The following is a 27600-nucleotide window of genomic DNA, read 5'->3' as shown; positions in this document are numbered from 1 at the left end:
TTATTATTTTTTAAAAAAACAGAACGGAAAGGGGAAAAATCCCAAACTTCTGCCTTAACAAGTGAAGGGTGCTTTTAAAAAATTCCTGTGCTGCTGCCATCTGTCCTCCTTGAGGGCTCGGGAGGACAATTCAGCACTGAGAAAGAGCTGAGACACCCCAAGGCTTTGTTCATCTTGGCTTAGAATCCAGGACACCAATCTTCACCCCACCACAAATCAGATGGAAAATGAGTGGACAGCATGACCTGAAATCCTTGTGCAATGGTTTGGGAGTTGTCTCTGTGTGTTGGCATCCCTGGAGCATCACAGGGAAGGAGTGTTTGGATTAGTAAGTGCCACAGCAAAATCAAACCATGCATTGGTGCTCAGAAAGTTCTTGGCATCAGCTGAGGGAACATCCTGAAACCCCAAATGCAACATGGCTAAAAACCTGCAGCAGCCCTGGTCTTGCACCACAGAGAATCCCAGGATGATTTGGCTTGGGAGGGGCTTAAAGCCCATCTCACTCCACCCCCTGCCATGGGCAGGGACACCTTCCACTATCCCAGGGTGCCCCAAGCCCCAGTGTCCAACCTGGCCTTGGACACTGCCAGGGGTCCAGGGGCAGCCACAGCTTCTCTGGGCAACCTGAATTCTAACTGACCTTGTACCACTCCTGTAGCATTAACTGTTATTTTAACCAGCTTTTAAAGAAATGGAGGATCAGGATCTTCAACCACCTTTAATGAAATCCCCAAGTCTCAGATTAGATTTTCGGAGATGTATTAAAGCTGCTCGATCTCACTTTGCCTCCAATAACATCTGACTTCTTCTGCCAACTCCACTTCAGCATTTCTGTCCTGAGTCAGAGCTGGGATAGCTTTCAAATTTCATTGCAGCTCAGTTTCTGGAATTTGGAAACATCTTCTGGCTATGACCTCATCCTCCCTGTACACACGTTCATATCTTAAGACTTAAAACACTGTTAGTGCTTCAGCTTGAACACGAACTTCATGGCAAAATGAAATTACTTTTGTAACTAAAAATTTCATTAATTTTACAGTCACTAAAGCAAACATCCAAAGCACTTTGGTTTTTTATTTAATATAGATAGTGACAAACTCACAGCAGTGGAACCTTTCAAGTCACATCAAATTTTCTGATTGTCTTTAGTACAATGAAAAAGCTAATTTCTGAAATTGAAACTGAAGACCAACAGTTGAATATTTTCAGTTGAAAATGGAGATGTTGGGGCAGTTGTGACTAAAAGTGCAGACCACTGGATGTTTCCAGTAAGTGCCAAATAAACCAAACTTTCAATTCTGTGAGATTATGAAGAGCAGTAAAGTGTTAAAAGCTTTAAAATGCAAAGCTTAACTATCCTGAACTGCAGGAATTCACTGAATCACAGAATATCCTGAGTTGGAAGGGACCCACAAGGTTCATCAAAATCCAGCTCCTGAATGTAAAAAACTACTCCTCATCTGACTGAAGTTCAGGTTTTATAACACCAGGCAGGATCAAATCCTGGGTGAATAGCTGGAAGACTTATAAAAACTGATCTCTGACTGTAGAACTTGTGAGTTTGAATAATTGTAGACTACAGATGACACAAAGACCTCTCTCTACACACAGAGCACCATGACCATCAGAGCAGACACAAAAACCACTCACACTGGAACGCTCTGGAAAACGCATTTTGGGAATGCACAGTGTTCCTGTCACCACTCTGGTTCATGCCACAAGCACATCAGGTCCATTCCCTCAGGGAATTGGGGACAAAGGTGGCACTGGCTGAACCCTGCAGGAAGCCCAGCACCACTTACCCATACCAGAAGCGAGGGTCGCTGGATATGCAGTGGTTGAGATTCCGGTGGGCCAAAGCTTTCTTCTTGTTTAACACAAATTCCTGCAATTTCATCTTCACTTCTGTGCTTGCCACTGCACCTGCGATAAAAAAAAAAAAAAAAAATTAAAAAAGGTTATTAAATCAATTCACATACTTGAAGGAATTTTAAATTGCTGAAATAGATCCCAAATCAAATCTTTCATTTCGAGTCCAAAAAAAAAAAGAACTTTGCTTTCAAAGAGAGAAGAACAAAGTGCCTCCAGTAAGGAGCTCTTCCTTTTTATCCCTTTAGCTTGGCATAGGCTCACAAGTTATGTTTGAAAACACAGATGAAATTGGGTTTATTTCACCAGAAGAGGATGTTACACTTGCGTAAAAGCAGACTCAGAATAAAGCACTTGTCTGGGCCATCTTATTTCTCTTTGAACCAAAATTATTTAAGAAAAGGGGTCTTGTGCACCCTCAAGTTGTTAAATGTCACATCTAAAAGCAGAAGGGGAATGAGCCCAGTGGCTCATGTGTAGGTTTTGTCTCAAAAACTCCTGTAAACAGGGACCTCTTTGTTCCCAAGTCTCTGTGCACACCCCAACCGACGTAACATTTTGCTTCATTTACAAGCACACAGATCTCTCGCTTCAAATAGAAAACCTAACATTAAAAAAAAAAATTAAAAAAAGAGTCAGTCATTCTGCATAGCTAAAATGTCAACTGTGTAATCCCTAATCATGATTTCCTGCACAATGGAGGTTGTTCCCTTGCCATGATGGATCCCAGTGATCATTGGGTTGACAGCCCAGACTCCCAGGCAGGGCTCCTGATGGAGCAATGCATCCCAAGTTTGGCAAGGGGACACGTGGAAAATGATGGTTCATGCACACCGTGGCGTAAGGCAGGAGCTCCAATGGAAAATATCTGGGCTGCAAGGAAAGGAAAAGGCCAGGGAAGCTCCTTGCTCTGCTGGGAACAAGAACTAAAAGATCACCCCACCATGTTCTTGTGTCTTGCACCCTGCTTGATGATGAGGTGGCATTTGACATGCTGGGAGAACAATTCCTGGTATTTCCCCAAGAGCAAGGAGCTGCAGGATCCTCACAAGGCACTGCTTGGGGGTGTAAAATGGTTCAAACACCAAAGCGAGAAAATTCCCTTTTGTTAGAGCCCTGCATTTCTCACCAGCTCCACCAACACAGGTTTGGTGGAAAGTTCAAGCGAAGAGCTGGAGATAAACTCCTGAGTAGCAGAAGAGGTGACAAATCCATGCTTGAAAGCCTTCTCTCTCCTAAATGTGTCATCCTTAATGCATTAGCATCCCTAGAACACTCAAATCTGGCTGTGTTCTATCAGTTTGGCATAAACGTGTTACTTAGAAGACCTGAAGTTAAGGATTTTTGGAGTGTAAGGTTCACTTCCTTTACTGGAAGCTGAAAGGTATCACGGAACCTCAGAGAGCTTTGTGTTGGGAGGGACCCTAAGGATCATCTAATTTCAACTCTGTGCCACAGGCAGGGACACCTTCCATTATCCCAGGCTGCTCCAAGCCCCAGCGTCCACCCTGGCCTTGGACACTGCCAGGGATCCAGGGGCAGCCACAGCTGCTCTGGGCACCCTGTGCCAGGGCCTGCCCACCCTCCCAGGGAACAATTCCTGCCCAATATCCCATCCAGCCCTGCCCTCTGGCAGTGGGAAGCCATTCCCTGTGTCCTGTCCCTCCATCCTTTGTCCCAGGTCCCTCTCCAGCTCTCCTGGAGCCTCTCTGGGCCCTGGAAGGGGCTCTGAGCTCTCCCTGGAGCCTTCTCCAGGTGAACACCCCCAGCTCTCCCAGCCTGACTCCAGAGCAGAGGTGTTAACAAGGAAGGAGAACAAACTCCACCTCTCTCACGTTCTCTTCATGTTTCAGATCAGGACAATTTTAGCTTCCCTTTGCCAAATTTTGTGATGTGAGAAAAATAACTTAAGTATCCTTAAGAGCTGAGGTGCGATAATGATTCTACACCACAGCACTTCTTAAATAAAAAGTAACTTAAAAATAAAACTGTAGCCATGGGAACAGGATCTTCAACTTAACATCCCTAAAATCTGAGGTTTTTCCCTCTACACCTCTGTGTTTCACCCAAAAGATGCTATGCTCCCATTTTCCAGAGATTCAGATGATTTAATTTCTTTACAGATTACTTTAATGACTGGCCAGGTATTGGTTCTGAGGAGAGGCCCAGTGAAACTTGAATCAAACATCAACAGCTGATGGGAGCAGCAGGGAGAAGTGCAAATGCTTAGGGATTCTGAATCTCTGGTCTTTCTAGCACTTAAAATGTCTCCCAGACACCAGACTTTTACTACTGGAAAAGTTCTTGGACCTTTATCTTATTCCAAGTTCCCATGCAGCATCCCATCTTCCTCTCACCACTTCTCCCGTGGTGAAACCAGACCTGAGGAGTTGATGGCACAACTTGGGAAGGTATTTTGAGGCATTTTTCCCCCCATTCACTTGCAGAAAAAGCCTGAACAAACAGCCCGGAGTGTCTCTGATAAGGGACATTGTGAGGCCACAATAATCTCCTCAAGTGCATAATGACACACAGTGGGGAAGGCACCCACAAGCTGTAACCTCCTGAAAAAAATCCCCTCATGAATGGAAATGCTTCAAAAAGGGGAGAGCTGAGAACTGGGCTACGTCTTGAAAAGAGTGAAATTCAGAGCAGCAGAAAGAGAAAAGGAGTGCAGCGTGCATCTGGTGTATTTTATGGGCTTAATATTCTGCCTCCATTAGGAATGCTGCCAAAAATACTTCAAAAAATGTTAAATCAAGGGAAGAGAGGATACGCTTCCTTTTGAAAAACGCTAAAATGGCATTTAGTGAGACAAAAATGAAGATAAAGCAGAGAAATGCATTTCCCTCTTCCCCTCAATTCCCACAAGCTCCCTGTGCCCTCAAGAAGGTTCCTCCAGCTTTCTGAGGCTCCATCATGGCTCCCATCTGCCTGTCACCACCCAAAGGAGTGGTGCTTTGGCCACTTACTCTCTTTCCCTTTCTCTTTGTTTTTCAGCTGCTGCAGTTTCTGCTCTCGGTGCTGCTTCTCCAGCTCCTGCTCCTGTCGGTGCTGCTCCAACTTCCTCTGGTGCTCCAACAGCTCCTGTTGATGCTTCATGGCCAGCATCTCCTGCTGCTGCTGTGGAGAAGGGAACAGGGAAAAGGAGCAAATTAACACCATCAGCCTTCCCAGAGCCAAAGCAGAGGCTGCAGGCATGTGACAGTGACAGTGCTTCATTCACGGAAAGAAGGACAAGCATGGGCCTCCTTTTATCTCCACCATCTGATTTGAAATAAAACCCACTAGGGCACCCTCAATATTATTTGTGGCACAGAGAAAATGTAGAAATTGTGGCTGCCCCATCCTTGCAAGTGTTCCAGGCCAGGTTGGATGCAACCTGGGATAGTGGAAGGTGTCCTTGCCCATGGCAGAGGGTGGAATGAGATGGAATTTCAAGTCCCATCTAACTCAAACTATGCTGAGATTCCATGATTAACTGTAAAAAGAATTGCTCCAACAGATAAAAAAAAAATCCCCCAACAATTCCTCCAGGAAGTATTTTCCCCGGCCCTCTCAACTCACCCATATTCATGGGAATAATCAGGAGGCCTGATGTCTAATTAAGGTCTAATTTGCAAAGGTTCCATCAGATGGGACATTCAAGGCTGGAAGCACCAAAGGCTCCTGCCCCAGTGCAAGTCTCCCCCTGGGGTCCCCAAGTCCCATCAGCTGGGGGGTGTCAGTGTCCCCACAAACCTCCTGGGAAATTTGGGGTGCACCCCCCAGCCCAGAGCCCCTCTTTGGGTGCAGAGGGGTTCTAACACCGACAGCGTGACTTTGATGTGCCATGCCCTGGGATAGTGTGAGGGGATGTCCGCTGTCCTGCGAGGCTGCGGAAAAGCAGGCGACAAACAACAAGTCCCAGCAGCCTGGAGAGGAGCAAAGAGATCTCTGTGGCACTAAAAACTGCTTTTTCTTGAACAAGCAGAGCCAAAAGGACAATTTCCCACCTCGCAGTTTGATTTGCACCCTGCCCAGCGAGGCGCTCCTGGGCCTCCCGTAAAGCCCTGGAATGCCGGGGCCCTCTGGAGCCTCCAGAGCCCTCCAGAGCCTCCGGAGCACGGCGCCCACCCCGCACTCTTTACGTTGGCAGCTTATAAACCAAGGGATTGATCGGGAGCTGGCAGGCTCCAGCCTCAAAGGCCTGAGCTCTCCGGGGCTGTGCTTAATGGGGGCCTGTGCTCAGATACCACCCACCGCTCCTGCACAGCCCCCGAGGCGGAGAGGCAGCGGGAGCACGGAATTGTGGAATGGTTTGGGTTGGAAGGGACCCTAAAGATCACCCCATTCCAAGCCACTGCTATGGGCAGAGTCCAAGCCATGGCTGTTGATACAGGGAACCTGCTTTCTCCAAGAACATCTCAATCCAGCCTTCTCCAAACGCTGCCAGCTCCTGCATACAAGAGACTCCCACCCCAGTTTTTCCTTCTTCTTGAGTGTGTTTTCCTTTTAATCCCTTTAGCTGAGATTCTTGGGGTGTCCTGTGCACGGCTACGAGTTGGACTTGATGATCCTTGTGAGCTCCTTCCACCTCTGGATATTCTAGGCTCATCTGAATAATTTGTGGCATTGCACACTTGAACCGCCCAATGCTTCAGCCATGGATGCACAACAAATACAAATAAAATCACACCATTCTATATAAAGATGCAAAAAAACCAATCTAAGAGGTAATTATAATCTGCCTGACTATCTGCTGGAAACTCTCCATGGAGGAATCTCTGCTGCTGCCTGCCCCAAGCAGGCAGGCTGTTGTAAATAACCAGAAATCCAGTTATTTTGCAGTGACTGCACCTATGCTTCTCCTCCTAATTCAATTGAATTATATGTAAACAACTGAAAATCCACACTGAAAAAAAAAACTAGAAAAGGAAGAAAAAAAATAGAGGAAACCAGCTATTTTTGTTTTCTAATTAAGCAGCAGCTTCTACTAACACGTCTCCATTTGGGGAAAGAGTCTCTTTCCCGACTTCCAACAAGTCCACCACATGGTGGGCTTTGAGAACCTCGCCATGGAAAGTATGCAAATGAACAATATTTAATGCACAATATGGTAAAACAGGTTTTGTTATTTTTATGGAATCAGGAGCCTTTTCTCTCCATCTGCAGTCTCCTAGGCTCTGCGGGCTCTGCTTCCTGCGATGGTTTACATACATTAGGCTGCTTTAGAAGGAGCTGTGCTTTCATTGACATCTGGAGTGAAATGGGAATGAAAAGCCCAATTTGTCACTGGATGGTTTAGGGAAGTTTCATTAGGGATGTATTGTCTCTGCTCATTTTGACCCCAGTTTCCACAAAGCCTATTCTTAATATAGTTCTTAAATGGTTTCAAAGTTGAAAAAAAAAGAAATTTTTAAAAAATAGAATAATGAAGCCACGTCTCCGATTGTACCCATGAAAAATGAAAAGAAATCAGTGTTGGTGTCTGCTGTAGCCTGGGAAAACAAAAAGAAAACCCATCCGGATGTCTTCTCAGGGCTATTTCTCCACGCTTACCAGGAATGTTATGGGGAAACAAAAATTTAGACTGGATATTAGGAAAAGGTTCTTCCCCCAGATGGTGCTGGGCACTGCCCAGGCTCCCCAGGGAATGGGCATGGCCCCGAGGCTGCCAGAGCTCCAGGAGAATTTGGACAATGCTCCCTGGATGCACAGGGTGGAATTGTTGGGGTGTCAGGAAAAACATCAGTTTCTGGTTCATTTAAAGCAATCATGGCAAATTTGAACAGGCACTGCCCACTCAGACCCTGTGTGTTCATCACACAGCTGGAGCAGGGGGTTTATTCCTCAAGTCTATTTCCCAAACACTGAAATTTCATTACAAAGTGATTCACCGAGGGAAATCCCTGGATCTGAGACTAACTCAGCCTCAAGTCTGAGGAGCACCGTGTGACAGACACACACACCCTGCATTAGGGAGCTCAGAACATCTGAATTAGGTGCTCTTGCCAAAATCAATATTGGTAAATATTCATAACTATGGGGATTCCTGCATATGTTTAATGTCACTGCTCCCACTACTTCTGAAAACTGCACAAACGTTCAACTGTACCTGCAGTTAGCGTTGCTGGTGCTTCTTTAGCATATATTAATATTAATAAAGGTAACAGGGAGAATGCAGAGCATTTCCAGGTATTTATCAACCATCAGCCTACCGTGAAGACTCAGCGATCCAGAGGATTTTGCCACCACATTCCTCAATTGTCATCAGTGCTCCAGCTTGTCTGCCTGGGAGGGGGACTGACACCTTATCAGTAGGGAAACTGTCACAGAGAAACCTCTTTTTAAGGGAAATGAAGCTAAAATGGTTCTCTTTAGTCTTTGCAGTGCCCTCCCAGGAAGCGTGGAGTGCTGACACCAAGATCCCATTTCCCAGAGAGAACCAAGACAGATTTCAGGGAGACAAGTTGCATTAGGACTTCCACAACCAGTCCTGCAGCTGCCAAACAAGAAGCCAAGCACAGAAATCCCTCCTGCCCCTCCAGCTCAGACTGGCTCCTGGATGTTTGTAGGAGATATTTTGAATAGCTGCAATTAGTGGAAGGGAGAGCAAAATAATTGTGGAGATAAGCACAAGCCTGGGTGAACGGAAGTTGGAACACTTCTGGCTGATAAATATTCCCTGGCACCCAAAGTTGCTGCGTCTAGCTCCCAACTTGCATCTTAATCCACACCTGAGATCAGCTCCAGCACAGGGGGATATCAGGGAAGGGTTCTTCTGCCACCTGTCCAGGCCAAATTCTACAGTTTTGGCAGTTTAAATCAGGTATTCAAAATGATCTTTGGGCTCAGGCTCTGTAAAAATAAAGTCACAGCTGAGGATGAAGAAAAACTCGCCAAGAACATACACATCAAATCACCCCCCGAAAAACTCTTAGCTACGGGTGGGAGCAAAGCACAGGTGCTGGGATTTCTGGGAGATGGGTTTCTGGGAGCACTGCTCTGTTGGGTTGTTTCACAGTGATCCCAGCACTGGCTGCATTCTGTGCTTCATGTTCCCCCCATCCTGTTTACTGAAGTCTCAGGCTCTGGCTCCAGTTTCAGGATCCGCTCTCTTGGCTCCCTAGCAGCATGTTTGGGATATCTCCTGGAGCACCAGGCAGAATAAATCAGCTATGCTGGGAGACGGGGAGGGGGGAACATTGTGGCTTCCAGCAGCAGCCAAGACACAAAGATCTGGGAGAACGAGCACCTCTCATCTCTTTTCTGGGACATGCATCCCATGTGCCCTCTTCCCGCCATCGAGCAGCTGACAGACGGCTAATCCCATGTCAGAAATTCCCATGGGCAGGGAATTTTCTGCAGGGAAATGATCCCTCCCAGCCAGCAGCTCCCTGGGCAGGAGACTGATCTCGGTCAGACAGATCCTACTGAGCATGTCTGGTGCTCAGGTTTAGGAGGCTAAACCATCTCCAGGACCGAGAATGATGGTGAGGTTCCCTTCCTGCCAGCTCCGGGTGATAAGATCCCATGTTTTTACTTTGGCAGCTTTATATATGGATATGGAATTTTATAGAATAAAATACTGGAATGGTATCCCAGTCCTTTCTGCGCCATTACCTCTCCTAACAGGCTGGAAGCTCTCTAAGCCCTGAATATCTGCAAAGGTTTAGCCCCAGGAATGCTTTTGTATGAGCCTTTTGCTCCCTGATTCCCACTCCAGCCTAACTTTTCCTCCAGAAGCAGAATATCCAACAGCTTTTCCAGAAAGTGGCAAGCTCCATTTGTAGTACCTAGCATATTCAGCTCCTTCTCCAATTTTCCTCTTTAAAGCTGAAGGAAAATTCCTTTGAGTTTGCCTCTGCTGGGCTTTACATTGTTATTGTCAAAGGGGAGGGAATCAGGTGCAGGGAGTGCCCATCCCAGCATGGATGGCGATAAGTAAACCAGAAAATGCAACTTAAACCAATCCCTGTAAACCACAGAACCACCTAAATTCCTGTAAAGGAGGAGGTCTAGATGTTGATCTCCTAACACATAAGACTTCGGTCCTTGGAGGAGCAGTTACATCCTCTATGAACTGTTTTGGGGTGTTTTGGGTATTACAGGAATTCCACATTTCCAGTTCCAGGAATTCACACTGGATGTGAATGGATCAGCAGTGCTGTACATTAACAGGTCAATATTCCTGGCATAACAACAGGATCCAGTGGGAAATCTTTTTATTCCTGCCCTGATTCTCTGTGTTCTCCTTGACTACTCCCAATTATTTTCTAAGTTCAAAAAAAAGATAAAATTGGAGTTCAACATTCAGATGCGGGAACTGCCAAAGTATCCCTTCTGCTGCCATTTACTCTGAAATTCTTAACTGACAAAAAAATAACCGTGGCACCCCGCATGCATTTCACTCCTGAAAAATCTGGAGTTCCCATTGTGCTCCTTCCAGCCAACCAACCATGGCCCATCTCAGAAGAAACCAAAAAGAAACATTTCTTCTACCGATTTCCAGTAGCTCTGTAAGGCCCAGAGCAGACAAATTTCCCTGGATGAGCATTCCAGCTTCACTCCTGACACCACCAACAGTGCTCGGATGGCAGGAAGATGCCTGAATTATCCCAGCCTGATGCAGGACTCTTTCAACCAAGAGATGGGGTAAAAGGTGTCCAAGCTGCTCCATGGATTTGTTGACAGAACCCACTCCTCCATGTGCAGGTTTGTCCTCACCGCTCTCGCAAAAGATCCTGACTTTGAGGCTGAGGAAAAGTCACCACCCATCCCCTTCAAAGGGAGCGAGAGCTCTGATCTTCCAAAAGTTTTCCCCAGGGTTGCTTCCATCAGAAGTTAAGTTTTCCAGGATCTAAGGTGTAAGTTTTGGAGTGGGCTCGGTGTGCCAGAAAAGCAAGGCAAGGTCACTGAGAAAGAACAGGAAGCCGTCTGGAAATAGCGCGAGTTCCAAGGCGTTCAAGTAGTAACGAGGCACAAAATGTTCAGTCTGGCCTTTTACCACTGACTGTACCCAGCTGCAGCTTACTAAGATGAATAATCCTGTCATCCCAGAATCCAGACAGAGGCGGACACCTGGTATCTCCGGGCTTTTCAAGTTCCTCTTGAAAGGGACATGGGCTGCGAGGAACGTGCGCGCTGTGGAAGAGCGGCACAAAAATGAGCAGAGGGAGCCCCTCCATGCTAGCTGCTGTAGGAAGAGAGCACGGAGCAGACAGGCCCAGAAACAGAGCTGGGATATCAGGGCATGGGATGGAAGTTGGCCCTTCCAGAGCCCAAGCGAAGCGGGTGCTCTGCAGGAGCCACGGTGCTGCCAGCAGCATCCCTGGGGACATGGGGAAGGTGCCACAGGGGATCAGCAGATGACACCAGCCCCAGCAGCAGAACTGAAACACTCCCAGCTTTCCCTGCTGAGCAGGAATCAACATGCAATCATCATGGAGAGGTCACCAAAGAGAAGCTCTGGGCACTGTCAGGGCTATGCTGAGAGCAGCCCCACTAAAGGACGATGTGATTTGGTGAGCTACCATGGAATCATGGAATAGTTTGGGTTGGGAGCAACCTTAAAGATGATCCAGTTCCACCCCTTGCCATGGGCAGGGACACCTTCCTCCACAGCCCCATTCAGCCTGGCCTTGAGCAGCTCCAGGGTTATCCTGCAGGCAAACTTGACATTCCATGGGCAGGTGCTTCCACATGAAAGCAAGGAGCAGTTTCTCCTCTCAGCATCAGCATGACAACTATCAAGTCTAGACATCTTTGGGAAAGAATTACATTTCTTTACAGCACAGCAAAATCTGTCTGAAGATTCCCTGAAAGATTTTCACTCTCTGAGACCAAAGGAATGGCCCAAGAATTTCACCCTGTGTCTCTGAAGAAGAGGCTGATCCCTCAAATGTGTTACTATCCTTCACTCAATGTAGGAATTCATTCTGTCAGAGGAAAGAACAATTTCAGGATCACTGCACAGCAAACATCCTCACAAAGCTCCTTTCCCTGCTGCTGCTTCCCTGCCCATCCTGTCTATGTTGGATGCACAGCCCAGCACTCCCAGTGCTACAGATGCACAGTCCTTTCTCAGATGGTGGGAAAACTGGGAATGGGATTGCACACCCACAGGCGAGGATTTCAGGGCCACGAGGAGCTGGGAAGGCTCAGCTGCTTGCCTGTGCTGTTATCCCACCACTGATGTGCGTCAGCATCCCTGAGAAGTTTCCGGCTGTGGCTATAAAACAGCCAGAGCTGGGAAGAGCCCTGCTCCAAGCTCGGACAGAGGAGATGAACCACATTCCCCACGACGTCCTTCCCTCCCCACTGAGCTCACAGCACCCGAGGTGCCTCTGGCCCTGTCAAAGTGCCCATCCTGCCCCTCTTCCATCCAGCCCTTGACCAGAAGGGCAAACGGAAAAGTTTTTGGTGACTTCCAGCTGATCTTGGCTGGGAATGAGTGACTCACAAAGGAAAAAATTCCCTGCTGGTTCCTCCGCAACCAAAGGTCAAGCAAAGCTTGCAGCAGGACCTGTGGAGAGGCTTTCCACCATCTCACCCGAGAGCCAGGCCCCTTATTCCATCCTTGGTTTTGTTTAGGAAGGCAGATTTGAAGGCCATAAATATCATCCCACATCTGGCAATGCATGGAGGAGTGGAAAATCCGCCTGGCTGAAGGTGAGTGGCTACAGGAGAGAGGAGCAGCCGCCATTGCCTCCAGCCTCCGGTCTGTCCCTCAGTGCTTTCTGCAGTCAGGCCCGGGCAATCTGCAGAGCTGCTCTGGAGCTGTGAAAGAAACAGCCTGCCCTGCTCCATATGGTGTGAAGCCTTCAAAAGGCTCGGCTTATTTTCCCCAAATATGTCAGGGTTTTCACAGAATCGCCATGGGTTTTTGGGTTGGGAGGGACCCTAAAGCTCATCCCTTCCCAACCCCTTGCTGTGGGCAGGGACATCTCCCACTAGCGCAGTAGAGCAGTTTGTTCCAAGCCCCATGCCTCATCACTAATTTCTTCCTAATATCCAATCTAAACTTACTCTCTTTCAGTTCAAAGCCATTCCCCCTTCTCCCATCTCTCTCTCCATGCCTGTATTTTCTCCTTACCCTCCCACTCCTCCCATGTGCCAAGCTCTGTGTCCATTATAGAGCCCTTCCACAAATATTGTTTCACTCATTTCCTGGCTTGCTCCAACTTGCACCATCTTGGGGAATCTGGCACTTTCATGTGAAGGCCAAAACACAATATCTATAAAAGCAAGGACTGGGACACGCCAGGAAAAGGATCACATGTTCAGGCAGTCATCGCCTTCCCCTCCTGCACTAGGTCAGATGATTAAAACCGAGCTGATGGAAGTGAGTCCAAGCTCTGGAAAAAGCCAAAACTTCAGCTCTCAATAGGAAAAAGTTATCTACTGGGATAAAAAAACAGGAAAGTCATGCCAGCATTTTCCAGGCCAAACTTCACTCACTTAAGTGTTCCTCACACTCCTGATTTGTTTGAGGGGTGGATGGAGGGGTGTTCAACCTTTCTTAGTTCCTGTCAAGTCAGACCAGTTCCTCTGTTCCCACCAACACCACGGCAATAGAAGAAATAAAACAACCCAAATGATTCCTCCTGTACCAGCAAAGGAGTCAACACTGAAACAAAGGAGCTGTTTCAAAGCTTCACCAACTGGGAGAGCTGGGAGTGTTCAGCTGGAGAGGAGAAGGCTCCAGGGAGACCTTGGAGCCCCTGCCAGGGCCTAAAGTGGCTTCAGAAGAGCTGGGGAGGGACTGGGGACAAGGGATGGGGGCACAGGACACAGGGAATGGCTTCCCACTGCCAGAGGGCAGGGATGGATGTGATATTGGGCAGGAATTGTTCCCTGGAGGGTGGGGAAGACCTGGCACAGGGTGCCCAGAGCAGCTGTGGCTGCCCCTGGATCCCTGGCAGTGTCCAAGGCAGGGCTGGACAAGGCCTGGGATAGTGGAGGGGGTCCCTGCTCATGGGAGGGGGTTGGAATTAGATGATCCTTAGGGTCCCTTGCAACCCAAAGCTTTCAGGGAGTCTATGAAATAAATGCTGTGCACTCATTGACTATAATGGTGGAGGCCAGGCTGTAGGGGAAAAATCCAAACTAACCAATTCTAGACAGTACCACATACACAGAACAGCGTAGAATGCAGAAACTCTTCCCCCTTCACAGGAGCAGTTTCCAAAGCAATTGTAGGTTTAATATTATCACAGAATCACAGAATGGTTTGGGTTGGGAGGGCCCTTAAAGCTCATCCCATTCCCAACCCCCACCATGGGGTGTCATGCCTCTGTTCACATGGGATTAAAAAAAACCAAAAAACAAGTAAATTTCTCCAAAAAGATCTCTACATCTTCTCCCAGGACTGTTTCTATACCAAACTGTGTAACTCAAGTGCTTCACTTGCAGAGGATAAATGGATTTTATTTGCTTTAACATCCCTGCCCTGCTTTCTTCATGAGCTGGACAGCTCCAAGTCCAAATTTAAAGTTATATATTTTAATTCTCTGGGCAAAATAATCGCTTCCCTGCACTCACAGCCACTGGATTTAACACAGTTTCCAGTTCTAAGAGTCACCTAAATGTGGGCTGACTCCTGCACGCAGAGACAAGCAGGATGTTTTCCCAGAGAAAATGCACCACAGTCACATACTGGGGTAGGGTTTGGGGGTTATTTTCCTCATGAGGCATCACAGGGTTTATTTCAGTAAGGTGCTCTTTGATTTCTAAAGCACTTCTGGTCCCACTGACACACTTACTACCCAGAGATCACCTTGCAGGCCACTCTTTGGTAGAGGATTATATCATCCCTATTTTAAGGCTCTCATTTAGCCAAGCTTACATACGAGATGAAGGACTTCATTACCTAATGGGTTGAATGCACTGTGTTGTCTCAAAATTAGAGCTCAGCTTCCTCCTTACACATATTTTGAGCAGAGTCAGTCAGAGCTTTGACATAAATGAAAGCAAATATGTTCCTATCACCAGTGCTTCAAGCTTGGCCATTAAATGGGAACGAGACTGACTGATTTTTCATAGACAAACAACTACAGGCACGGGCAATTACAAGGGAATAATGGCAATATTTGTCACAGGAATTCCCCATCTTTCACCCCCTGCTTCTGAGCGGTTGTGACAGCTGTGAGCAAATATGGAACTACAGAAATGTGGGGATATGTAAACACTCCATACACACACCCAGAGATGCACACATTGTGCATCCATGTATAAATATATTCACACCCAGGCACCTCCTCACCTCTGCCCTGGCGACAGCACAGAGGACTCACCAAAGGCACAGGGGTGTTTGCTGTTAATCCAGCCTCAAACAGGGACACTTCTCATAAAGCCCAGCTCCTCTCTGTACTAAGAAGTCTGTAAATAACACCCCATTAACTTTTAATCCCATCTTCCCCACTCTGACATGCATTTTGTATTGAAATGAAAGTTATATAAGGTTGAATCGAGGTTGCTTTTTAATATTACATTAAGGCTATTTACCATGTGCAGCACTAATCCCCCTTTGAAAAAAGGAGCCCATTAGCAATTCGGAAAGCTTACGTTGCCATAGCAATAGTCCAGCACTGGGAAATATTTATATAATGTCTCATGTTTCCACTCTGCAACAGCCATCTTCACACTGGACTGCCCACTGACCCTGCCTGGCGTTTCCTCCCTATCCCATGCAGGGCACAGCACCTGCTCAGTGCCTAACTCTGAAAAATCTGCGTGTGTGCACACCCACCTGCAGGCACTGCCCCTGCATTCCCTACTCCCACAGTCCCACCACGGTCCACGTGCTCAGTTTGCAGCTTGTGCTGATGGCAAATGTCCAATGAGAAGTTCCTGTGCCACAATTCCCAAAATGTCTGACCACAGTAACAGGCAACCTCCTGCTGGGGTCAATTCCACGGAGGCATTTTTTGTGTCCAGGGAAGGGAACGGAGCTAGGAAGAGGCTGGAGCTCCAGGAGCGGCTGAGGGAGTTGGAAAGGAGCTCAGCCTGGAGAAAAAGAGGCTCGGGGGAACCTTGTGGCTCTGCACAACTCCCTGACAGAAGGGTGGAGAGCAAGGGACAGGCAGGGCAAGAGGAAACAGCCTCAAGTCGTGCCAGGGAAAGTTTAGATTGGAGATTAGGGAAAATATCTTCCCTGAAATGGTGGCCAGGCATTGGAACAGGTACCCCACGGCAGTGCTGGAGCCACCACACCTGGAATTGTTCAGAAGGTGTGTGGGATGCAGCTTGGGGACTGTGGTGGTGCTGCTGGTTGGAAAGTTGATGGTTGGAACGGGCAACCCTTGAAGGCTTTTCCAGCCTCAACAATCCCACAGTGCGCTCATCCCCGGCTGCCCTTACCTTGATGTGCTCGTGCAGCTGTGCCTCGTGCTGCCGGGAGAGCTGCTCGTGCTGCCGCTGGAACTCTGCGATCAGGATCTGCCTCTGGATCTGCTGCTTCTGCTTGAGGGCCAGCAGCTCCTGCTGCAGCTGCTGCTCCCGCAGCGTGGGCTCCGTCACTGGCATGGAGAACTGGTGGTCCAGCCGCAGGTCCATGGGCACCGAGCTCGGCGCCACTTGCAAGGGCAGGGCTGTGCTCACGTCAACTGCAGGGGAGAGAGAACACAAGAGCAGGGCTGAGTGAATTCCTCATCCAGCAAAGGATGGAGGAGCCATGGTCTGAATCAGGAGTAGCACCATGAAATTCACACCGTCCCTTTAGGTGTAACCAAGGACTACAGGAATTTGGGGATCAACAAGTTTTCCACTAGGCACCACCTCCTACAAACCCGTGTGTTTGCTCCAAGCAAAGAGCACCATGTGTGACCCATCTGTGCCTTCCAAACACACACACAGACACCTCCACTTTATTCATCCAGCACCACTGGAAATAATAAGGACAAAGAATAATCTGAGACTTCACAGAAAGGAATAATCTTGACTTGTTATGGATGAATTGATGGACTGCCCTGGTCAGGAACAGAAGGCTCTCCCTTTAAGGAACTCATGCAGGAAACCACGATGTGTTATAAAAGAAATCCCAAAATGGTTTGGCTTCAGAGGGACCTCAAAGCCCATCCAGTGCCACCCCTGCCATGGGCAGGGACACCTTCCACTATCCCAGGCTGCTCCAAACCCCATCCAGCCTGGCCTTGGACACTGCCAGGGATCCAGGAACAGCCACAGCTTCTCTGGGCACCCTGTGCCAGGGCCTCCCCACCCTACCAGGGAACAATTTCTTCTCAAATTCCATCTACCCCTGCCCTCTGGCAGTGGGAAGCCACAACCCCTTTGCAATAACTGAACTCAGCTTGTTCCTCCTAAAAAAAAAAATTACTAAATGACTAAAAATCTTTTAAATTCCACCTGAGTGCCAGTTCTGCCTTTCACAGGTATTCTGTGTTTGCAATATTTTCTCCCTCTCTCTCTCTCCAGAGCAATCCCTCAATAACTCTGCTGAGAGTTCTGAATGAACCTCAGTTACAGGATAACAAAGGCTAATCCCTCAGAAACACTGAGCCTCAGCAAAACAGGAAAATAAGGTGGGGTTTTTCTTCTCCATATCCTCTGTCAGGACATTAATCTTATCCATCCCAGGGAGAGAGTTTCATAGAGTTTTTCCCAAAAAGTCTTGTGGAGCAGAGGTCCAGGAGTGTGTTCAACCCACACTACATCCAGCTCAGCCAGGGAGGAGGAGGAGACTTTCTTTTTTTGATGGAAACATTTTCAGCAAAAGGTCACATTACTGGAAGTGTTGCTATTTTTCAACCCACGAGTTCTTCCTTCCACTTCCCTATTGTTTTCCTTCCTGTGGCCTTTTCTCCACTACCCTCTCTCTCCCACAGGACCAGAGTGAGGATTCCTCACTGCGGATTCCTGAGCTACAGCCAGGGATTTGAGGGAGAGCAGCGTACTCTGACCCACAGATAACCACTCAAACTCACCTCAACAGAGTGTTTGAGGTCTATGGGGGGACCTCAGAGCCCCTGCCAGAGCCTAAAGGGGATCCAGGAGAGCTGGAGAGGGACTAGGGACAAAGGGATGGAGGGACAGGACACAGGGAATGGCTTCCCACTGCAGAGGGCAGGGATGGACGGGATATTGGGAAGGAATTGTTCCCTGGAGAGTGGGGAGGCCCTGGCACAGGGTGCCCAGAGCAGCTGTGGCTGCCCCTGGATCCCTGGAAGTGTCCAAGGCCAGGCACGACAGGGCTTGGAACCACCTGGGACGGTGGAAGGTGTCCCTGCCCATGGCAGGTGGCAGATTGGACGAGCTTTAAGGTCCCTTCCAACTCAAACCATTCTGTGATCCCATGTGTTCCCGTTGTCCTGTCCCCCCAACCCTTGTCTCAAGTCCCTCTCCAGCTCTCCTGGAGCATCTTTAGGCAATGGAAGGAGCTCTGAGGTCTTCCTGGAGCTTCCTCTTCTCCAGGTAAGCACTCCCAACCCTCCCAAGCATACAAAACTCAACCCAGTTTCAGGTAGAAGGAACACCCTGCCACTTGAGATCCATTCCTCCTACTTTACTCCCCGAAAAAGGGCCTTAAGTTGCCATTGCCTGCTGGAAAACTTGACAAATCCCCCATTTCCCACCCAAAGGGACTCATCTCCCCACAGCTGCAGGGAAGAACACCACAATTCCCATTCAGGGCTCTGGCAGAGGCTGCGTCATCCCTGACTCTCAACTATTTCAGGCTCCAAAGAAGCCCCTCTTTGCCCTGCCGGGAGCTGCTGACCCACAGAGCCCTGCCGAGCCCCAGCCAGCCCTCCCCGCTCAATGGACACAGCCCCACAACAAAAACCCGCCTGTGTTCCAGGGAGTGTTTGATGGGACGCTCGAAAATTGCTTCTCTAGGTTCTGCCTCGAGAACGCACGAGCACAATCGGAGTTGTGACGTGAGCCAAGGCACAAAGACGACATTCAGGGCTGGCATGAGAAATGCCAAAGCCATGAATTAGGAGACAAGATCCTGATTATGAATAATAAACTATCTCACGGTCTCTCCTTCCTTTTTTTTCTTCCCTGTAGGAACAGAAAAACATTAATTTTTTCATTTCTTTTCCCCCCCACCCTTGGCATATAGGGAATTATTTTTTTCCCTGTGGTCAAGTTAGCTGATTTAGATTCCATGGTCATGTCACGATTATTTTTATACTAAGTTAGAACCACTCTGCTGGTGTTTCCCTTCCCAAATAAATAAAACATGGCTGTACATCAAAGCCTGCTTGCATGCTGCACGTTAATTAAGACCTAAAGCACTTCAGTCCCCCTCGGCTGCTGATGGAGATTGGAAATTTGACATCTCACAGCTCGTCCATAACACACTGAGGGGAGTAACCCAAAACACAGGGAAATGAAGTGACAAGCTCCGACCTAAAGGCAAAGTGCACATCCTACAAAAAGTATATTATCATGGAATCACAGGATGGATTGCTTTGGAAGGGGCTTTAAAGTTCATCCAGTGCCACCCCGGCCATGGGCAGGGACACCTTACACTGTCCCAGGTTGCTCCAAGCCCCAATGTCCAACCTGGCCCTGGACACTGCCAGGGATCCAGGGGCAGCCACAGCTGCTCAGGGAATTTCATGCCAGCCCCTCCCTGCCTTCACAGGAAAGGATTTCTTCCCAATATCTCTTCCATCCCTGCCCTCTGGCAGTGGGAAGCCATTCCCTGTGTCCTGTCCCTCCATCCCTTGTCCTCAGTCCCTCTCCAGCTCTCATGGAGCCCCTTTAGGCCCTGGACAGAGCTCTGAGGTCTCCCTGGAGCCTTCTCCTCTCCAGCTGAACACCCCCAGCACTCCCAGCCTGGCTCCACTGGAAAAATTAAAAACATTTCACTTAAAGGCTGTAGATAAGACATTATCAGGGGAATTTGTATGTTTAAATTCTTCCACACTCCAAAATAGAAAATAACTTCTCCCTAAGTCCCAAGTGTTTTGGAAGGGATTAGGGGAAGGTGATACTAAACCTGTGAATACACTTTTCAATAAAACTAACATCTATAAAGGAATTTTCTTCCCCTTACCTGATACAGCATTTTTATGCTGGTCTTTAAAGGATGGAAATACAGGATTGAGTCCTGAAAACACACTAAAATGTTAAAACAAAAATTCGGTATGAGAGGCACCAAATGAATATTTAAATTCAAACCTTGTTTCAGCATAACCTTTACTTAAGGTTAATTTAAAAATATTCACAGAATCCCAGAACCACAGAGGGGTTTACTGGAAGGGACCTTAAAGACCATCACATCCCAGGCCCCTGCCATGGCTAGGGACACTAGGGACTAGACATCAAACTGAGGAGTTTTTGTATCAAATGCTGTTGCCAAAATTACTCGTTTCCTTTTTTGTTTTTCTTGATCTTCTATTTTGTTTTAAATTTAAATTTAAGCAGCACAGAAAACTGCCTCTCACATTTGAAATCCAACATCACCTTCAAAGGGAAAGTGCAGGAAATGCTTTCCCTGAGCTCTCCCTCCCTCCAGCACAGAGCGAGTCCTGCTGAACACAAACAGCTCCTTCCCAGCTCCTCTTACTTCAACAATTCCCTTTGGAGAAGGGAAAAAAATCCCATCAACCTCCCCAAATCTGTTGCAAAACCCTGGGGATGAGAGTCTGGTCAACGCTGGAGGAAGAAAGCAGCTCCCACTCCAGGACACATCCCACCTGCCCATGACAGAGCTAGTCTAGGAGATTCCCAAAATCCCAAGAGAAGAGCATTCCAGCCTCTTCCAGTGACTCTCCAGTGCCTGGTGCCCTCCCAAATCGCTGCCCATCAGGAATGAGATGTTCCTTGGGCTGGCTGTGGTTGACCCTCTCCAGCCAGGCTTTCCAGAGCCCATAGACTCAGCTTCTTCCCCTCTCCTATCCTTTCTGGGATGGGAGAGGAGATAAATAAATAAAGCTGGGGCTTTATTCCCAGCTAATGAGTTTGCTTTTCATTACTGCTGTGCCAGCCGTGCCCTCGGGCCAGGGTCTGCCAAGAGCAGCACGTCAGCCTTTAGGCACCCACAAAAAGCACACACAAAGCCAGAGGATGCTCTTAGTATCCCAAACGCTTGGCTGCTGCCATTGGATCGTCCCCATCCCACTGAACCACCCAGTGGGGTGCTGAGGAAGTGTGTGCATGGATCTCTCCCTCTCAGCATTATTTCCAGCTCTTTCATCCCCAGGGAAAAGCAAAAAAATCCTGTGTTTATTCCCTGACTTTATTCCTCAGGGCTGTCCTCAGTGTCCAGCAACAGTTTTGGATTTTTAAATAATTCCCTGTGTTTTGAAAGATATTTAAGCACCAAGTTGCTGCCGGCAGGAATGCCTTGGGCACGTGGGGAGCGTGACAGCAGCTCCGAATCCTTCAAACACCGTTCCTATAACCCATCACCCCAATTTTCCTTCAGTCAGCCAGAAAAGGGAGGCGAGCGCCTACTGCTGACTCTGAGCACAGCCAAAGGAGCACTTGGGGTAGTTTATTCTGGCAGGAAGAAGTGTGTCAGTCAAGCATCACTGGATTATTGTGAATTAAATCCATCCCCCCTCCCAGCAGTGGCTGGAGTGCTGGGATCCCCTCCACCACCCAGCTGACCCAGGGATCCTTTTCCAGTGGGGCTCCCACTCCTCAAATTGCCAAAACTCCCCGAAACACTGTGAGACGGTGAGATCAGAGCTATAAATAGCACTGAGCTACTGCAGTATCTGACTGCAGTGCTGGGATAAAAGCAGCGGATTTTGTGAGGAAGCGGAATGAAGCCGCAGCGCAGCATCCTCAGAGCTGGTTCCATCTCCAGCAAGGTTTATGTCCCATACAGAAGGAGAAATGAATAGCAGAGAGGGGAAACAACACATTACCAGCTTCATTCAATTCTGAATTTTTGTTCTCTAGACAAAATTGTGCCAAGCTGGACTAGAGGAACCCCAAACTTGTCCAAGAGCAGGTGGTGGGAACAGGTCACAGCAGGGCAGCTCCCAGGACACCAACATCCTCAGGAGCACATCCCAAGCATCACTTGAGGGCAGGATGAAGGCACAGTCCTGCTCCTCTGTGGATCCACACCAAACTAAAGAATTATCACAGATTTACAGAATGGCCTGAGTTGGAAGGAGACTTAAAGATCATCTGGTTCCAAGCCCTTGCTGGATGGGACAGCAGGAGGAAACAGTTACTTCTTTTCACTCAGTTCTTACCTCTGTTATCCCATTTCCAAGGACCAGGATCCCAGGGAGGGTATTTTGGGCTGGAATTAGCCAAAAAGCTTGAGCATCACAGCCCAGCTGGAGCCTAAGGCAGGTCAGCACCCTGCAGTCCCTGGGAATTTTGGGACAGCCCAGGTGGGTGGCTGCAAAGGCAGCCTGGATCCTGTCTGGGAGTACAAGCTGGGAGTAAACAGCAGCCGAGGTTCCCTACGAGCTCCACGCACGCTGCAGCTCGGCAAGGGCTGGAGTCACTCCCTGCTCAGGGAATATTTCTTGCTCTGTGAATGGGAACCAAAATTAATCATCCCATCAGCCATGGAAACACGTCGTGAGGCACCACTCCGCAGGCAACAGATGGAGCTTTAAATGTCACTCACTCATTCATTGCAAGGAAACTTCTCCCTGATTACTACCGAGACCTGGAGACATAATAAGGGTGCAGAGATTCTGGATTTCTACATATCCAGCTTTCCTGAGCCTAATTCCTTCCCTGAACAGAGCTCATTAGCATTAGGCACCTACACAGAAATTTTATTCATGGTGATAAGGAAGCCAAAACTTCCAAGGGCAGACCACTTATCCTACTGTCTCCATCTTAGATTTAAAGCATTATAAAATGTCTCTTCACTTGAAGAAAGTGAAGCTATGACCACAACGGACAGAAAACAACATTTTCCAGTGTTTGCAAGGAATCCCAGAATGGTCTGGAAGGGATCTCATTCCAACCCCTCTCGCCTCAGAGCAGGACATCAGAGTTTGAAAAATTACAAACTCCCATGGATAAATATCCAGGGGTATTTCCTCAATGAGAATATGGAGTATTCAAGGCCAGCACCAAACACTTGATGGCACGGGCGTCTCCAACAGAGATGTCTCCAACAGATGAGCCTGTGCCGGACAGAGCAGCTCCAAAGGGAGACACTCCAGTTTCTCCACCTCCTTTTCAACCATTATCCCACTTCATCTCCTTGCTGGTTTCATCAGTGACATCTCTAACAAATGAGTGTCTCAGACAGAGCCAGAGCTTTCTGTGCAATTAAAGATAATGGAATGAAAGGAGTCAGCTTGGACTATTCCTCATTTCAAACTTCACACAATTGTGGGAAATCTTTCCTTGCACAGTTTCCTTGCACCAAGTGGATAAGCAAAACCCACTTGAGTTTCCATTGAAAAAGAAAATCTAAATAAATAATAAATAATAAAACTGAAAACAACAAAAATAAATGTATAGCTATTCTTAAAAGGCTCGGGAAGCTGTGGCTGTCCCTGGATCCCTGGCAGTGTCCAAGGCCAGGCTGGACACTGGCCATTGGAGCAACCTGGGATAGTGGAAGGTGTCCCTGCCCATGGCAGGGGGCGGGACTGAATGATGTTTAAAGTTCCTTCCAAACCAAATCATCCTGGGATTCTATGATTCCTGGGAATGTAATTTCACCTGCCTCTTTGTTTCAGGCATTACCCAGCAACTGAACCTCTTTGATGCATCTATCTTGCTTTCGGAACAGGAAACTTCTCCCCTCAGCAGAACCCCAGGACAAAAAGCGGAGTTGAAAGAAGCCCAGCTGCACTTCTGTAGAGCCAAACCCACGTGGATTTCTCACATGCTTCTCTCTAATCTCACTCTGAGCTTCCTTCAAGGGAAAATGACACTTTGGAGAAGAAAATTAAACATGGAAGAGATGGAGCAGGAGCCAGAAAGTCTCATCCTGAGATTGCACATGAAAAACTTCCCATGAGAAAAACAGTAATCCACCGGGTTGGGTCAGCATGGGGGAGTTGAGGGATTCCCAGTGAAGCTGGGGTTAGAAAAACACCTGGACATTCCCACTGATCCTCTGGAGTTTTCCCTGGAGCCTCCCAAGGGGTGAGCCCTCTGACAGCAGGAATAAAGCCACCTGATGAGCTGGTGGCACAGCATGGTTTGGGTTCTAAAGCCCATCCTATTCCACCCCCTGCCATGGCAGGGACACCTTCCACTGTCCCAGGCTGCTCCAAGCCCTGTCCAGCCTGGCCTTGGACACTTCCAGGGATCCAGGGGCAGCCACAGCTGCTCTGGGCACCCTGTGCCAGGGCATCCTCACCCTCCTAGGGAACAATTCCTTCCCAATATCCCACCTAACTCTGCCCTCCCTCCCTCAATTTAAGGGACTACTCCACTACTCTATGTCAAAAGAGAAGGTGAAGTGAAATTTTGAGGAATTACCTGTCCCGCTGCATTTCAAACAGCAAATAAATGGTTATTACTAGCAGGAGAGTGAGCTCACGTCTGTCACCAGCCAGGGGACTCCCAGCTGTCCAACAAGCCCCAAAATGTGCTACACCATCTCCTCCACCATGACAGAAATAAAGCAGCAAAAGGAACAGCTAAACAGCAAATTGTAATAGGAATGCTATTTCATAGCTCTTGAAAACCCATAGATTGCTCAAAGGCTGCAGTTTTGAGTAGAAATCCAGACTGTGGTGGAAGAGAAGCCCATCCAAATGGACAAGGAGCCCACAGCTTCCTGTGGCTCCTCTGGAAGGGCTTTACTTCCAAATAATGGATATACTCAGGTATCGGCTGTGTTAGGACCAGGATGCTACTTGTCATCCATTCAATACAATGAAGATGCACATGAAAATACAAAAAAAAAAAAAAGTCTTTAAGAGAGTGTCAAACACAGTCAGTTTCCTAGAGAAATTCAAGTAACCCATTGTCCTGGTTTGAGGGGGAAGTGAGTTTTCCAGGAAGCTGTGGGCAAACCAATCAGTGGTCAGGTTTTATGTTGGCACCTGGAGTAGCCACTGTGAGGTTGGACACGCCTCTGAGAACACAAGGAGTCGAAAGCAAGGACTTCCAAGGATTGCCCTCTCTTTGGGTTCCGGTTAAGGTGAGCACACATCTCTCCCCTTCCCCCCAGCTCGCGGGGCTGGGTGTGGAGGGGAAGAGCCATGAGGAGACTCTTCAGGATGGGAGGGTGGAAAACTGTGGAGGTGCCCTCTGTCCCCGTTCCCCCCTCCCCAGGAGAGAGACTGCTGCTTCGGAGCTTCGGAATTGATATTGGCGGCAGCCGGCAGCGGAGAAAGAGCAGGGGGGAGAAAAAGGTTCCTGGCTGTGTAAGAAAGTGCCGAGCCTGCAACCCTGCTGGGAGCCAGAGACTTTTTAACTCTTTCTTGGCAGAAGAAAACTCTTTCTAGACATTGTGGCTGGTGGTTTGTGAGAAGAGAGAGAGAGACAGCATGGGACTGAGATGATAAAGGAAGATGAAAAGAATCCCAGATGGGCAGTGATGAAGAGGAGTGGCTTTTTGGGCTGGACTTTTCTTGCATAATGTTAGCCATAGACTGAACTTGAGGCCCTTTGAACATAAACTGCATTTGGGTGGATGCAGCCAGCTCGACTTTGCTGAAGTGACTGACACTGTAGGAGTGGAGTGAGCAGAGAAGAGAGGAAGAGGGTGTAGTGGTGCCCTCTGCCCTCAGGGAAGATCTCTGTTCTTGGAACCCTCGGCCCCAGGGGAAAGATGGGGAGAGCTCGGCATGCAAGCATCCTTAAAAGAGCCCTGTATGCAGCTTTAGCCCATGGAGAGTGGTGAGAGCACTGGACATGGAAAGGAGGGTGTCACCCCAGCAGACTTCTCCGGGCGGTGCCACGGGTGACATGGAAACACATAAAGGGTGGACCCGTGTTTCCTGGGGAGCAGTCTGTGGTGCGAGAGAGACTCCTCTGTCCCTGGATGAGTTGAAGATTAGTTTTGTCTGAGTGGTGATTGTTTTGATTGAGAACCCAGGGTTTTGGTTTAAGCAAGTAAGATGGAGGGTAATGTGTAAGGGGTGGAAATTGGCGGAGGAGAAGAAAATGTTCTGAGAGGTTTTCATTTCTGTTTTTGTGTGTTTAGGGGTTTTTTTTCTTTTTTATTTTCTGTTCTTATGTAGTTTAATAAAGTTTTCTTTCTATTTTCAAGTTTTGGGCCTGCTCTGCTCTGTTCTTGATCACATCCCACAGTAGTTTTAGGAAAAGCATATATTCATGAGTGCATTAGCATCTGGCCAGTGCCAACCCATGACACCCATTCAAAGCCCTGGACAGCAAAGAGAAATGGCACTAAAGCACCTTTGTATTCTGGCAGAACAGGCAGGGGTTGCCCTTCCTGGATGCACACACCAAAACACACACCTGAGCTAAGATTTCTCTTAGAAAATAGACATTTTCCACTTTTTTCCCCCCAGGACCCACCAAATGAACTGAACACATTAAAACCCAGAAGCCTGCTACCCAAATCCTAAAGGATGAGGGCAGCTGTTCCCTGCATTCCCTGTGCCAGCAGTGATCCATGCATGACAAGGATTCCCCATGTCACGGATGGCTCTCCTCAAACTGAGCTTTCTCTTGGCATTTATGCCCAAACCACTGACACCAGGTGGCCTTTTAGACACGGCACAAAAACTCAGTGCTGCTTCTGCTGAAAATCTGCCCAGCCTGTGGCATTTTCCTTCAGCACAAGCAGCCAGGTGCTGCTCCTCAAACAGAGCCAGAGCCACACAGGGGTCAGCTTGAAGGTGAGTTTTAACATAACAACACAACAGGTTAAATCCAGGTGTGGTTGTAAAGAGTTTTAGATATTTCTCATAAGGAATCTCACTGGGATTCTCCATCTCTACTCTGCTCTGGCTAGAGCCCACCTGCAGAGCTGCTTTCAGCTCTGGAAACCCCAGCATAAGAAGGATGTGAAGTTGCTGGAGCAAGTCCAGAGGGTGCCAAAGGATGGAGCCCCTCTGCTCTGGAGTCAAGCTGTTAGAGCTGGGCGTGTTCACCTGGAGAGGATAACACTCCAGAGAGAACTCAGAGCCCCCTCCAGAGCTGGAGAGGGACTTGGGACAAGGGATGGAGAGACAGCACAAGGAGGAATGGCTTGCCACTGCCAGACAGCAGGGTTAGATGGGATATTGGGAAGGAATTCTTGGCTGGGGGCTTTGAGGGTGCCCAGAGTAGCTGTGCCTGCCCCTGGATCCCTGGAAGTGTCCAAGGCCAGGCTGGACACTAGGCATTGGGGCAACCTGGGATAGTGGAAGGTGTCCCTGCCCATGGCAGAGAATGGCACTGGATGATTTTTAAGGTCCCTTCCAACCAAAATTCTGTGATTCTGTGGTTCTCTGGATGCTGTTTTTCAACTCGGTTTGAACTCGCCTTCCTACGGAATAAACACCTCTATGAATGAACAGAGAACATCTTAATAATGTCCCTGGAACCTTCTAGACTTAAACCTCCCGTTTCTTCTATTAAAAGCTCTGAGTCGGGTGGTTGCCTGCTGAGCATGGTAAGCAGCTTCCCAAACCACAATACACCTACACTGCATCTACTACAACTACAGCAAGAGGAGAGCAAGTCCTCCCTCAGAAATTCTTATAAATTCTGGATTATCTTGCTTAAAAGTGCCACTTCAACTGCCAAACTTGGACCTAATACAGGGTTTAGGGATTCTAACAAATAAAATGGTGCCTGCCTTTTTCAGTGGGAGGCTACAACTCTGCTCCAGCTACGTTCAGGCACCAAACTTCCCTGCCAAGGAGTCGA

General features: G+C 48.2%; 1 protein-coding gene across 8 annotated transcripts in view; it reads right to left on the bottom strand.

Moving 5' to 3' along the window:
- HDAC4 (histone deacetylase 4) overlaps positions 1 to 27600 on the bottom strand; it is a 174134-nt gene that overhangs the window by 61464 nt on the left and 85070 nt on the right. For 6 of the 8 annotated variants that reach the window (XM_063399987.1, XM_063399982.1, XM_063399983.1 and 3 more), the window contains 3 exons: positions 16216 to 16460; positions 4845 to 4995; positions 1806 to 1926 (listed from right to left, as the gene is read on the bottom strand). In XM_063399987.1, the coding sequence (XP_063256057.1) occupies positions 1806 to 1926; positions 4845 to 4995; positions 16216 to 16460 (517 nt within the window). The remainder of the gene's footprint in view (positions 1 to 1805; positions 1927 to 4844; positions 4996 to 16215; positions 16461 to 27600) is intronic. The other 2 variants (XM_063399989.1, XM_063399986.1) reach the window with 1 other exon arrangement.

The sequence above is a fragment of the Prinia subflava genome, chromosome 6 (genome assembly GCF_021018805.1).
Source record: "Prinia subflava isolate CZ2003 ecotype Zambia chromosome 6, Cam_Psub_1.2, whole genome shotgun sequence".
Lineage (NCBI taxonomy): Eukaryota > Metazoa > Chordata > Aves > Passeriformes > Cisticolidae > Prinia > Prinia subflava.
The sequence above is the reverse complement of the archived record's forward strand: the minus strand, read 5'-3'. Positions and strand labels throughout refer to the sequence as shown.